The sequence below is a fragment of the Nuphar pumila genome, chromosome 14 (genome assembly GCF_984573655.1).
Source record: "Nuphar pumila chromosome 14, dmNupPumi1.hap1.1, whole genome shotgun sequence".
NCBI lineage: Eukaryota > Viridiplantae > Streptophyta > Magnoliopsida > Nymphaeales > Nymphaeaceae > Nuphar > Nuphar pumila.
Window position 1 is genome coordinate 4,649,108 of NC_143262.1, and position 14,943 is coordinate 4,664,050.

Below are 14,943 nucleotides of genomic sequence, written 5' to 3' on the forward strand. Positions count from 1 at the left end.
TTTTGCTCATACCCTATCTTCAATCATCAAAAGAAAACATTCATGGAAATTTATAAAATTGAAAAAAGTATAAAACTATGGAGTTCCTTGAAGCATATAAAACTTATGATGCCAAAATAAAGCAAAAGCGAACATAAATGAATAACTTCTAATGCTACGTATGGTTCATACAAGATGTCAGGTCAATTTTCTGAAAGAATGGAAAACATTAACTCCAGTTCTATTTTTTTCGAGCCTGGAATCTTTATAAAATCCAGTTGGTTTTAAGTGACCTGGTTAAGGGAAGCAACTCACTTGCCAGTCCGTCATTATGATGCCAGCCTGCTTATTAAGTGGCTTTCAATTTAACATGGCCTTCCAGACATTGGGAAGCTTAGAGACATCCTCAGCTTTAGTAGTTTGTATATTATATCAACCATATTCTGATATATCTCCAATTTCTTTTATTGTAGTGCATGATCTCAGATTTCTGGTGCATTTTCAGGTATATGAAAATCTTACAGGAGTGAACGTTGATGGAAAATTGCCAATTTTTAGTAAAGAAAGTACATTGAGGTCTCTGCCACCTGAGTGGCCAAAGGATCCTATCGAAGAAATTCAGTCTTTGAAGCATGAAAATATTGCAAAAGTACTGGTTGTACTTGATGATGATCCTACTGGCACTCAAACTGTTCATGATGTTGAAGTCCTGATAGAGTGGTAATGTCTTTCCCCCTTTTCGAGTTCCATGCGATTTGTGGAATCCACCATGTAGTATTTTTAGTTTCAGCATATGATTTTGATTGTTTTTAAGTTGTTTTTTGGCATTCCTTAGGAGTGTTGAATCACTTTCACTACAGTTCAGCAAAAGGCCAGGTTGTTTTTTCATTTTAACCAATTCACGGTCGCTGAGTTCTGAGAAGGTAAAAGGTGCTTGTGGCATTTTTACCTGTTCCAATCTGTTGGTCTCATGCTTGCCATTTTTTAAGCAGTTGTATGCTTTACGATTTCTTCAAGTATGGATGTTTGTTCAAGCAGAATGGTTTCTCATTCTGGGGTGGTTAAATCTTTTTCCAGGCCATGTTATTGATGAAAGAAATTTGTATCAATATCGATAAGGCTGCTAGATCCATCAAAAACATTGAATACACAGTAGTTCTTAGAGGTGATTCAACCCTTCGTGGTCATTTTCCAGAGGTAGGGTTCTTTTTTGCTGAACGTTTACATAAATTACAAAGTTCTGTCAGTGCATTACTACCAGAATTCTAGTCTGGGAAAGTATCTGAGACATGATGCTTATTGCTTCATGTGATACTACTGTAGGAAGCAGATGCTGCCATTTCAGTGCTAGGAGAGATGGATGCATGGATCATTTGCCCTTTTTTTCTTCAGGGAGGCCGTTACACAATCGAAGATGTACACTATGTTGCAGATGGTGACAGGTAGCCCTTTTTCTGTAGGTGGTGGTCTTATCAATCCACTCTAATCTATGTCACAGGGATTCGGCTAGCAGGGTGCCGCATCAACGCGACTCGACGCGGGTGCGGGTGTGGTCAACCCGACCCTGGGTGCGTTGACCGCACCCAGGGTCATTTTGGTCTTTTTTTTTTTTTTTAAATTTGCCCTATGAAATGGGCTGCGGAATTTCAAAAAAAAAAATCTTGGGGTGGGGGTGGGGGAGGGCGCTGCCCCCCTATAACCCCCCGCCAGGGGCGACCCCCCTTGGACCCCCGCCCGCTGACCGCGCCGGGGAACCCCCAGATCCCCCTTATATATTTACATTTTTGCCCCTGCCGCACCCCCGCACCCGGGTTTTTTGGAAGTGCCGAATCCCCGCACCCGCACCCATGTGACATAGACTCTAATTCAGGCTCTTGTATGTTGTGTTGTTTGTAAATTGGTAGGCTTGTTCCAGCTGGGCAGACTGAATTCTCTAAAGATGCTGCCTTCGGATATTGTTCTTCTAATCTACGTCAGGTCTTCTGTTTTTTTGAAAATGTTTAAAGGTTTTCTTTTTTCATTTTTGTTATTTGAGCCTCTGATGCACACAACATGCATTTTGCTTCTACCTGGACAGTGGGTGGAGGAAAAAACTAAAGGTCGCATTCAAGCTAATAGTGTTGCATCTATATCAATTGAGCTTCTAAGAAAGGGTGGACCTGATGCAGTTTGTAAGCATCTTTGCAGCTTAAACAAGGTAAGGATCTATAGAAGAACCACTTTGGCATTCTGAACAAGAAGTTGCTGTTAAGTATATTTAATTTTGTGTATTTATGTTGCAAATTCATTATATAGAATGATGATTTTCGGTCTATCTCACAATATATGCTGTTGTTTGTCTTTCCTATTTTCTTCATTCTGGAGCATTTAATCAACCACAATTTGCTGCAGCACTATAATACTTAAATGTGATGTCAAATTTGGATTCATGTCTTAATGCAACGGGATATTAACCCATACAAACTGCTCAGTAGATCAGTTCCTACCACAAACAGAACATAATTGTATTAATTTCTAGTGCAACTGTGATGTTTAACTGATGCCAACATCTCACCACATAAATCCCTCCATGGAACAATCATGAACTTGCGATTTTGGTGTTTATTTCACATCTTCTAGTTATCCTTAATTAATATATGGAAAAATGTTGTACATTCTGTTTGCATCTACAACAAACTGCACAGTTTCTTTTTTTGTCAGTAGATTCCCTTTCTTACTCATCTTTCCTTAAAAGAGAAGTGATCCCTCACTCCCTTTCTTTGGGGAAGCAGATAGCCCCGGGGAAGCAAGGGATGTGATGAATGTTTTCTATTTACACTAAATTGGATGAGTTATAATGTAGTGAAAAAATCATCAACAGCACTAGTTTTCCTTTTTTCTTTCCATCATTCCCACTGAACTCATAAATGAATCCACATCCGCTGTTTTTTTTACTTTTTTCATCATTCCCACTGAATTGTGATGTTTCATAGATGTTAACATAAGAAGGTAGTGCAACAATGCTAGCCACTTGCTAGCAGCTCCGGTAAGAGCTCAGTATGGCCTCAACCTGTCCACATTTATTGAATAAAGAACCGATTTTCAAGCCTGAATACACACACATATATATACATACATATGTGTGTATGTATGTGTATATGTCTCTAAATTCTATGTATCATTTTGACAATATAACAGTTTGATCTGTTTCTGTTTTAAAGTTGTAACACTTAAGTGCTTGAATTTCAAGAGACCATGGGTTCAGTTCCCATCCCTTCCTTTTTATTTAACTACAAAAGATTTCAAAGTTGTCTTTTTAATCATGTGGTTTGGCTTAAACTTGACCTATCTGAGCTGATCTTGAATGTGCCTTTTGGAGTTTGAACGTGACCCTGATTTAGGTTGTACCAAGCCAATCTTGAGCAATCTGGGTTCAGGTTCAGCTTGTCATGTGCGGCCCTAAATATTGAGTCATTTTTTCCTTTTTCCATATCCAAGCTTTGGGATAACCTCAAGTGGAACTCAAACCTTAAACCCCTTTGTTGAGATAATGTAACCTACTAGTCCAATTATCAGATTTGCATTAACAGTGTATATCAAAAAAATATCCTGGTAGATATTTCACAATAATTTTATCAAATACAAGTCAAAACAAAGATTCAGGATCCTGAAGGAACACAAAGAGAGTCAGTGAGAGGAAAAAGAAAAAGGTCATGGGCATGTCATTATTTGTATTTAGCTCTGCGTCCATGATTTATCATGCCTTGTCTTGTTGAAGATTGGTGTTATTCAATTTCTGCACTAGTACATTATTATACCGAATGAATTGTCCATATGAAATATCGAAACACTATATAGAAGATCTCTGCCAAGGTTTCTTATGGATCTTTTGAACATTTATGGGCACTGCCAGTAACTGGCAGTAAGAATACAAGAGAGAACCATCTCTCTCTCTCTCTCTCTCTCTCTCTCTCTCTCTGTTACACACACATTTGTGTTTCTTGCAACTGTTACACCATTTAAAGGATCTCCATATTAGACAGAGTCACAGATCGTTTAACTAGTTTATGTATTTATAGTTAGTGTGTGATTTTGTGTGTAAGTTGGCTTTGGTATTGTGACTAGATAATCAGCAGACTTTGAGACAAAACTGCACTTGGATTAACATGTAAAGTAAGCATGCTGAAATTGAAAATTGCATGTGTCATAGTATTTGGTTCTTTTTATAGTTAGCAAGATCAAACATAAACATGTTTCAGCATATTAATTTGTAATATGAAAATTTGGAAATTCCTAATGATTATAGTATAATAAATATTTGCGGCATTTCTCCTCAACCTACATATGTTGAACCTGCATTTTGCATCTTGAGGAATGTAATACTATGTAGCTATGGCACATAGATGCGGATGCAGCATTGCGTCACTTTAAAAAAACTTGGGTGCGGGGAGGGTATATATATAAATATAATTTTTAACAGTTTTAAGTTAATACTAATGAAATAAAAATAATTATCATATCATCATACATAAACTCGTGCAATAAATCAAATTAGCAATCTCTAATTTCTATTCCTTATCAATAAAAAATAATAACACAATTAAATCAACCTAAATATATTATGATTATGCTAAGTGAATTAAAAAAACATGAAACAATCAAACAAGTGTGGAGGGCGGAGGATGTTAAAATATATATGTTCTCACACACACACACACACACACACACACACACACACACACACACACACATATATATATATATATATATGTAAAATACCCGATGGGGGTATTTTTGTCATTTTACATAGTTGTTTTTAGAAACAACTATTTTATGTAAATAATTATTTTTAGTTTTTAGTTTTTTATTTTTTCCTTTTATTTTGAATAAGGGATCCACGCATAAGGGGCCCCACATAGAGTCGTTGGGGCTCCCAACGTCTCTATGGGGAGCTCCCAATGGATCCCCTTTTTCAGCCCTCTTTCTTGTATAAATAGGGGTCTCTACCCCATATATTTCTATGGCGTTTTAGGCCCTCATTCAATGAAGTATGTGCAACTTATGCCTCTTCGTAGGCTTCTTGTGGTGTCCCTTAGTGGACCATTTTGTTATTCCTCATTATAGGGTTGTGTTTGTCCAAAGATGGACCTTATGAATGCATTATGCATTCTTGTAATTCATTTCCACATACTTTCTAACATGGTATCAGAGCCAGGTTATAATCAAGCTAGTCCTTCAGTGCATCGGGAAGCGTGATATTCAAAAAAAATGAAAAAGTGGTGAAGTTTTTGTTACCTCTTTTCTTTCTCTACGTTTTTATGAAGTGTTTGTTATCTCTTATCTCTCTTCCTTCTCCTTGGAATTACTTGGCATGTATTCTTACACTTTTCAAGTATTTAGCCCATGCATTACTTATGAGAAAAACACTTTTTTTTCTCTACCATTATATATATATATTGCATGATTAAAAAAAAAGGAAATGTATGGTTTTTTGAAAATTCTAAAATAGTATTTTAACCATCATTAAACTTGTTTAAGGAAACTTGATATATGTAGTATGTTTTGAATCTTGAAGCCTTTTTGAAAATATCTTCAATATATATATACATATGTATATATATATATGTATATATATAAACATGAATTATTAACTCTAGATGTTTCGTCAATTATTATCAAATCATTAAGATAATGGTCTTATTTTATAAAATATAAACTTGTTTTTCACATATATATATATATATATATATATATATATATGATAATCGTCAAATACAATTTGTATTTCATCCTTGATAGATATGCATGTTCATGGTTGAAATTCTTGATTTATTACATGCTTAAAAATGTAAAATTTTATATAATCACTTCCATATATGCTTAAACTTGATTGAAAGCATGTTTATTTTATAAGACATGTGGCTTTAATTATTGCATGAGTGTTTTTTCTATGAGAATGTATGCACTTAGTCTCTCGTATTGTTTCTTTTATCTATACATATACTTTGGTTCCTTGTTAAAACTTTCTTGTGTCATCTTTTGAAAATATGTATTTTTGTATTACAATCGATAGCATTAAGATGTTCTATATGTCACACGGACTCGGCTAGGGAAGTGCCGCACCCGAGTCGACACACCCCGACACGGGTGCGGCTTCGGACTCGGCCCAGACTCGGTCAACGCCGAGTCGGACTCGGTCAATGAGTTGAGGCTGAGTCCGTCCTTTTTTGGACTCGGTCAACGTTGACCGAGTCCAAAAATTGTCCATTTTAAGGTAAAAAACAAAAAAAAAATCATTTATGGGGCTTCTGAGTCACCGCTTATTCTGGTTGAACTGGGTTTTCTTAAGCTACTCTCATTTTGTGTTAAATGTTGCTAGAATAATTGGAGTCTCTGTTGGTCCTTTTAGTAGTTCTGTTAAATTAAGGACTTTGTGTTAAGATTTTGTTATGGTGGGATTTCTGGAATTGAAAGTCTTCATTATGTGATTCCTTGTCCTGTCAAATTGGGTGCGAGATCCCTGCCCATGCATGTCAAGGATGGTTCACTACAAATAACCATCATAATTATGTGCAAACAATTTTTTTGAGAAATTTTGACATTTCTATCTTTTCCTTTTCTTGGCAGTATGTACATTTTTTGCAACGAAGCCTCAAACCCGCGCCGAGGGGAGCCCCCGGACCCCCGTTTCTGCAAGGGCAAAAGTATAATTTGCAAAGTTTATAAAAACACTCATGCTGGTGCCAAACTTTAAAGGACAATATCCACATATATGCACACAGGATATATATATATATATATATATATAGCCGAGTCCCCGTGTCCAAAATTTTTAAAATTGTGCCGCACCCGTGTCGCACCCGCACCTGCACCCATGTGACATAGGATGTTCTCAATGTTGAATGGTTCTATATTTATCATCTCTAGATTGTCTTAAATACATTTTGATAACCGTTTTATAATGTTTTTTAAGCATTCTTTTACATAAATAAAATTGTTTATTTATGTGTGTTCATCTTTTACCCTTTTTATGGGTTTTGCTTAAAGTGTCTTTTAGACACCTCCTTTTGAGTATTCGAAGAGCATTTGTGTAAGACCACCTTTTGCTTCATTACATGATAACTCAATAATGTGAGTGCATTATGATAAATGATTTCATAACCTTCTTTTGGCTTCACCCCTTAGTGGGTGTATTTTCTCGCACTTTATGTGCATGTTAATTGATTCATTCTTGAACCTATTGCATTCAAAATCATCTTCTTGTGTGGGCTCCATCCCGCGTTAATGAGATATTTTCTCTATTTTATGTGTGCCTTTTTGAGCATGTTGTATTGTGTTCATTAAAAAAGCGCTTTTGTGAGCTTCCTCTTCTTACATGATATAGAAATTTCATATGCATTATTTGCTTAATATTCATGATAAGCCTGTTTTTTGCATAAATTGAAGAGTTGATCATGATTAAGCATAATTCATGTTTATTTGTTGTTATGAGGCATATTGTTGTGATTGATTATATTGGACCTTTGATTTGATTTTTCAAATCGGCCCTCTTTGTAAAATCTTCTATTTGGAAAATGATTTTCTTAAGTGTTTATTGCCTTTTTATGGCATTCATATTTGTCCATCACATGTTATGCATCATTTGTTTGGCCTTATTATTGTTATGTTAGAGATGTTTGTTGAGGTGAGTTATGAGCACCTCGTGTTATGTCATTTTAGATTGTCAACTTGTAGTTTGACTCTAAAATGGCTTGTTGTGTGATCTCTAATTATAAGTGTGTCACTCATTTATCTTGGCCATTGATTTTATTATGGATGCTCTTAATTATGTATACATGTGATGGATGTCTAAAGTTTGAAACCATAAGTATTTAAAGATATATTGAAATTAATAATATGTTAAATGTTTTATAAGTCTTATTGCCTCAAAATGTCTTCTCCTTTTATGCCTCTTATCCAAGTGTCATCATATGTAGACAAGGCATATTTTTCACACCTTTGTGTGTGTTGGTAGCCCTTTGTTGGCTTTGTTCTCTTGGTCTACTAGCTGAACACACTTGTCTTGAGTGTCATTATATGTAGACAAGGCATGTTAAGTCACACCATTATGTGTGATTTTTAGTCCATGTTGGCATTTGTGTCTTTGTTCTAGTCGCTGAGATGTATGCCCATGGTTGGCTTGGTACTCTTGTTCTAGTAGCTGAACATACTTGATTTTGAGTATATTTTTACGTAGACAAGAGATGCTTTTGGTCCATGTTGACGTGTATTCTCTTGTTCTTGTCGTTGATGCACTCATTTCAAGTATTATTACATGTAGACAAGAGGTATTTTTACACACTTTTGTGTGTGTCTTTGGTCTTTCATGGCATTATATTTATGGTCTTGATCTAGGAGCTTATATACTTGATTTATGGGTTTTGGAGGACTAATGAGGTAGTTGCTTGTAGTAGATGAACTATTGTTGGAATTTGCAAAATTTCATTCATAACTTGTGTTTTAAGATATTCTAGTGAATCATATCATTGATATGCATATTTGGAAACCAATTTAATATTTTGGCATTTAATATATATATATACATATTAAGTGTTTTTTATTTTTCGGCCACCTAATGAGTTTTTGTATTTGCAAATATTTGAGTAAGAATTTCCTCAATGTGTAAGGCTTTTCTACTCAAATATCTTTCTCTCTTGACTCTTGGGTGGACATTTTTAGCAAGATCACATGTGACATTTGTTTAGAATTTCTTCTCTCTAAGATGTGAAAGAAATCATTAGATCATCTTGTGTTAAAATGTCTCCCTATTATTGATTTGTGTGTCAAATTTGCTTTCGTTTGTATGTTCCTTTTAGAGCCATTAGTTCTTATGTGAACATTGTGTTCTTAAAGATTTTTGGAATGCATGAAACCTTTTTAATCTTAATACAAATTTCATAATTTTGTGTCTTTGTGCACTTGTGAGTGTTCTCCGTGCACACACTTCTTACTACCAAACATTGATAAAACCCTTTGTGAGAAATATCTTTGGCATCGGTTCTAAATATATAAATTGTGCATTTGTGGGTGTCCTCTCTTGTACCTTTTAGGTACATTTATTTAAGTGTTCTTGGCGTGTCTTTGTACACGTTTTTCTTTGTGGTGTTGATACTTGTAATGCACATCTTTGAAGATTTTTTTCACATTTAGTAATGATCTCTTCTTAGTGTGGCCTTTGTGCACATATCCTTCTTCAAGAACATAGTGTGTTTTATCAATAAAGTACTTAAGTTTAAGTCGTTTTTGCATAATACCCAATTAAATTGCATGAAATATCTTTTAAATAGTTGTTTTGATGAAATCATATGGTCAATCTTATTTATCTTTTATTTGATTAAGATACAAAGATATTTTTTACTTGGAGTTCTTTTGGCTTGTTCTACATGATCGCCAAGATGAGACGAAAGAAGTATCTATGATACATCGTGGAAGAAGCTTGAGGATGATCATTAAAGACAGTTAAAGAATAACATTTGCAAAGTTTTTTCATGTACTCTAAAGATCATGGCTTCCATCGAAGATTCTTTGAAGACCTGAAACCCTCCTTTTGTATCTTCAAACTTTTCGTTATCCCCACGTAAAGTTTGAGGGGGGGGGGTGTTAAAATATATATGTTCTCACATATATATACTTATAAGTATATATATGTAAAATACCCGATAGGGGTATTTTTGTCATTTTACATAGTTGTTTTTAGAAACAACTATTTTATATAAATAATTTTTTTTAGTTTTTTGTTTTTTATTTTTTCCTTTTATTTTGAATAAGGGATCCACGCATAAGGGGCCCCACATAGAGTCGTTGGGGCCCCAACGGTCACAAATGTGACCGTTGGGGCTCCCAACGTCTCTATGGGGAGCTCCCAATGGATCCCCTTTTTCAGCTCTCTTTCTTGTATAAATAGGGGTCTCTACCCCATGTATTTCTATGGCCTTTTAGGCCCTCATTCAATGAAGTGTGTGCAACTTATGCCTCTTCGTAGGCTTCTTATGGTGTCCCTTAGTGGACCATTTTGTTATTCCCCATTATGGGGTTGTGTTTGTCCAAAGATGGACCTTATGAATGCATTATGCATTATTGTAATTCATTTCCGCATACTTTCTAACAGGGGAGAAGGAAGAAGAAGAAAGAGAGGAGGAGGAAGAAGAAGAAAGAGAGGAGGAGGAGAAGGAAGAAGAAGAAAGACATGAGGAGGCGAAGAGGAGGAACAAAGAGAGATGTACCTATTTTACTGTTGTTGTCGCCATCGTCGACGTCTCTGTCAGAAGTGGAGTCAAGGTCAAGGGGGGGGGGGGGGGGCGATCGTGCCCTAACACCCACCCCACCCCCCCATTTCTTTTTTTTTTTTGACAATTGATCCAAAATGGACTCGGTCAAAGTTGACTAAGGCCATTTTGGATAAATATAACCCTGGATGTAGGTTGACCGCACCCAGGGGATATTTGATTTCACTTGATGCAGCCTAAATGACGAGTCCATGTAACTTAGCTATGTCGCATAATTGTGGTTAATACCCGGTCATGTATTATTATGTTCATATGAGGGCAGTTATGTAATTAGACCCTTAAATCTGTTGTAAGTCAATGTTAGAGGATCAGTTGGTCCTAAGTAGTCAATGTAAGGTTGGAAAAGGAGGTTGTGCCCCATATGTTGTATTAATCTTTCTTTTTGGCTTAATGAAGTTCTATTGTATTTCTCCTTCTATTTCTCACTCTTCTCATGGTGTGCACCCTAATTTCTTGAATTTGTATGGCATAACATGTTTTCTGATCAGTATCAGTGTCAGGTTTCCCTGAATGAATGACATGCAATAGCCTAAGTTGTTTTTCTTGGGAGGGGGCATAATTGGGATGTGTTGTTACTGCTGATTTCCTGATTATATTTATTATTGTGGTATATGGCTGTATATTTTTAACTTTTGCGAGACACCTATTTTTTGTATCACATCCTTGCATTATGATGGTAATAATTGTTATTTAGGCCTTCTTACTTGACCTTTTCCTTTTATTCTTCACTTATTCATTAGCAGGGCTCAACGTGCATTATCAATGCAGCTAGTGAAAGAGATATGGCTGTATTTGCTGCAGGAATGATCCAGGTAGAATTATATTGAGATGTTCATGGTCTTGATTTAGATTGCAATAATATTCTCTAAGTTTGCATTTGCTATAGGATAGAAAATATTCTCCTCTAGCATACTATTCCAAGTTATTTTTGTTGCTTAATAATTGGCAGGCAGAAATGAAGGGGAAACATTTCTTATGCCGAACTGCTGCTAGCTTTGTATCTGCTAGAATTGGAATAAGACCAAAAGCTCCAATAAATCTGAAAGACCTAGGGACTAACAACATGAATGGTTCCCTCATAATTGTGGGATCATATGTTCCAAAGACTACCAAGCAGGTAAGCAAAATTCATTGTTTGCTTTTAATTTCTGAATATATTTTGGAATCAATCTGTTATTTCCACAAATTTCTGTATTGAATTTCACAGGTTGAAGAGCTTAAATCACAGTGTGGACACTTCCTGAACATCATTGAGGTGGTTCAGTTCTCATATGTATCAATTTTGTTGTTTCTATGTTGCTTGTTGCTTTTCTAACAGTTTTTTTTCCTTTGCTTCTTTATATAATAAAGATATCTGTCGATAAAGTTGCCATGAAGTCTTCAAAAGATAGAGACGAAGAGATCAGTCGTGCTTCTGAAATGGCAGATGTTTTTCTCAAATCCCAAAGGGACACTCTACTGATGACCAGTCGGGAACTAGTCACAGGAAGCTGTCAGTTTCTATCATCCAGTTGTTTCTTAAGTTACAATTAGCCTAACTGGTTTCCTGTTTGGCATGTAATACCATATGGTCTGTTACATGATTTCATACCTTTGTCATGAAATATGAGTAATACTAGGATATCTAGAGTGTTGGTTTTGTTTAGTACGATGCCATTTTTTATATTGAATGAGGCCATGAATTTATGGTAGTCTATTATATGTTCTGTGTAAACCAATTTGTGTTATTCCATCGTTATGTATATCCATCGATTGCTGCAAGTTGATCCATGTGCATGTTTTAATGTTTTAATACCATAATACATTGAGATCTGTTAGAAAATGTGAGGAAGAAGTGGAAAGAGGTTAGGGTTAGAGTAGAGTGAAAAGAGGTTAGGGTTAGAGGAGAGACAACAAAGAAGGGAGAGAACGAGTTTCTCTATAGATGTTTTGGGATTACTCGTGTACGAGCTTGAAATAAATTAACTCTCAAAGTGCGAAACAAAGTACTATCTGATAAATAAAACATGTCTACACACAAAACTTAAGATATTGATCCACCACATTGGAGAAATGCTCATAAATATAGAGCAAGTATTGATTAGGTTGGGTACACATACATGACTTCGGTTATTACCCGAGAAACGAGTACTTGGATTATTGAACCCCCATTCTGGCCTACACAGTGTAAGGCACTTAAAATAATCTCGGTAATAAAGATAACCCTTATAACCCATTCTCTTCTGATCTCTACCTTTGAGAAAGTAGATGTTACAACCTCGAGTGATTCTTTTCTGATTTTTGGAAGCGAGGCGTCCTAGTGGTCTCCACTCACGCATAGGTCTACAAAGGTCGGGGCTATCCATGTGTCCTAGCTGATAGATCCTCAACTACTGCAGTAGTCCAGGATACATCCTACTTTTTGTTCTGCCTTAGCGGTGATTATCCCGGTCATGGACCGTCCGCTTTGGGTCCGCTACAGTCAGGTACTCGAGATTAAAACATTTGAGAATAATACACCCCCGGAATGCCTCGGTTGTTTGCGGTGGTTTTCCCCCACGTACCAAGGTGGATGGTTAATTATCGAAACAAAGGCCCTTTCTAATTGCAATTTGAAATGAAAATATGTCATAATTACGCAAACAGTTATGTTCGGTATTCTGTCTTTTCAGTAAAAATGTTTTACCTGAATTGACTGAATATGTTTAATGTTCTGAATTATCGAAATTGGTATATACTTACCAGATTGTCAAAAGTCTGACCCTTTAATAGATTTTTGTTTAGGTACAGGTCAGTGAATGCAGCGGGGCAGGAGCGACATCGAGGAACCAGTACTCTTCGAAGCATCCAGGGACCAACTTTGGACTTTTGTTCATAATATTTTGTATTCCCAAGTTTTGAAGGATCCGTACATTTTGTCAAAAATGATGTAAATAATATTTTGGTTTTCACTCTTATAATGGTTTTATCTTATTTCACTCTTGTGGCTCACTCAAAATTTCCAAAACCGGACTCAATATTAAATTATTTTCCGTTGCCAATATTTAAAAAGAAAAATTTTCAAAATTTTTGATAAAATTTCGGGTTTTAAATTTTGGGGCGTCACACCTTATATGCATGTATCTTATTCTTTCTTCCTAATGAAGTTTCCCTTTGCATTGTGCCTCTTTCCTCTTCTTAGTGTATCTTCTTCCTCTTGTGTGAATGAGAAACATGATTTGCCTCTCTAACAAAGGGCCACTGTATCATCAAGTTACCTAGGTACAGAAAATCCTCTAATAGCATCATCTGCAAGTATGCATTGGATTATTTGGTAAATAGTGGAAGAGAATGAAAGGATGCCACTTATTGTACATCATCAGTGGCCTGAATGCTATGTATACTGATGTAGTGCATTGAATTAATAGATATGTACTTTGTCCATATGTTGAAACTGATTCATAGTGTGATGATCTAGACTCCCTATATATCTGAACACATGATGAGTATAGGGCACCAACAAGGGTAGACATTTGGTATGATATCGACGTGTTTAACTGTTAAAATATATCTATGTATGTATATATATTTTCAGCCTTGTAATAGTTAATGCCTTATAGGGGCAGTTTGGTCTTTTCACATGTAATAGTGATTGTTTATTGGAAGCAATATTTTTATTTTTGTTATTTTTTTCCTTTTTTTTGTCTTTCTTTTGGCCATTAAGGAGCTCTATGGTCTTTTGACCAGAGAGTTGTTGGGACTCCCCAACGATCATAAATATGACCATTGGGAGCTCCTAACGACTCTATTAGGGATCTTCCAATGGCCTCCCTCTATCTTGTAAAGTGTATAAATAGGGGTGGTGTTCCCCTCTATACTTTAATGCTTTTAACTAAAGCATATGTTCAATAAAGATATATTTTTTATGCTTTGTTTTACCCTTTGTTGGCTATTGTATTGTCCCACATTGGACTTGTACTTGTGAACTTTATGTTTGTGATCTTGTAAGCCCTTAGAGGCATTTGTTTTATAGTTTTCACATATTTCATTATATGGTATCAAAGCCATAGTGATGTTGGTCTTGTGGAAAGTGGCCATCAAGTGTTTGTGTTTGTGGAAAAGCATCCAAGAGTGTTTGTGCTTGCGGTGACTCTAGTGGACGTACTCTTCCACATTCTTCTCTTCCTTTTTCTCTTTTATCAAGTCAAAATGGAGCATGAACATAAAATTGATCTCTCCTTCAAGCTAAATGGTTCCAACTACATGGTGTGGGCAACAAAAGAAGCTTTGCGGATATATGATGGGCACTATCCTAGAGCCTCAACTCAAGCTCACCAAATTTAAAGGAAATCGAAAGGAAATTCGAGTCGGAACTCGAATCCCGAAGGAAAACTAGACTGATTAGAAGAAAAGGAAATTCAAGTCGGAACTCGAATCTCGAAGGAAAATTAGACTAGCATGGATTAGGTTTGAAAACATTAACCAGTAAACCAGATTTAGAAAGTTTGACCAATAAAAATTGGATTTTGAAAGATGTACCAGTGTGAATATCGGATTTTGGAAATGAACCAGTATAAGTACTGGATTTTGGAAAATGGATCAGTATGAATACTGTTTTTGGAAGAATTACCAGCACGAACACTGGATTTAGAAAATTTACCAGCACGAACACTGGATTTTGAAAATTTACCAGCACGAACAC

At 35.8% G+C, this 14,943-nt stretch overlaps 1 protein-coding gene across 2 annotated transcripts in view; it reads left to right on the plus strand.

Annotated features, from left to right (window-relative positions):
- The window catches only part of LOC149816138 (ketose-bisphosphate aldolase class-II family protein), a 157,420-nt gene that overhangs the window by 61,714 nt on the left and 80,763 nt on the right, over positions 1 to 14,943 (plus strand). Inside the window, exons 23-32 of one of the 2 annotated variants that reach the window (XM_089987328.1) lie at positions 485 to 699; positions 815 to 902; positions 1,057 to 1,176; positions 1,303 to 1,421; positions 1,884 to 1,956; positions 2,057 to 2,176; positions 11,024 to 11,095; positions 11,233 to 11,400; positions 11,491 to 11,538; positions 11,634 to 11,775. In XM_089987328.1, coding sequence (XP_089843454.1) covers positions 485 to 699; positions 815 to 902; positions 1,057 to 1,176; positions 1,303 to 1,421; positions 1,884 to 1,956; positions 2,057 to 2,176; positions 11,024 to 11,095; positions 11,233 to 11,400; positions 11,491 to 11,538; positions 11,634 to 11,775 — 1,165 coding nt within the window. The remainder of the gene's footprint in view (positions 1 to 484; positions 700 to 814; positions 903 to 1,056; positions 1,177 to 1,302; positions 1,422 to 1,883; positions 1,957 to 2,056; positions 2,177 to 11,023; positions 11,096 to 11,232; positions 11,401 to 11,490; positions 11,539 to 11,633; positions 11,776 to 14,943) is intronic. The other variant, XM_089987329.1, reaches the window with a different exon arrangement.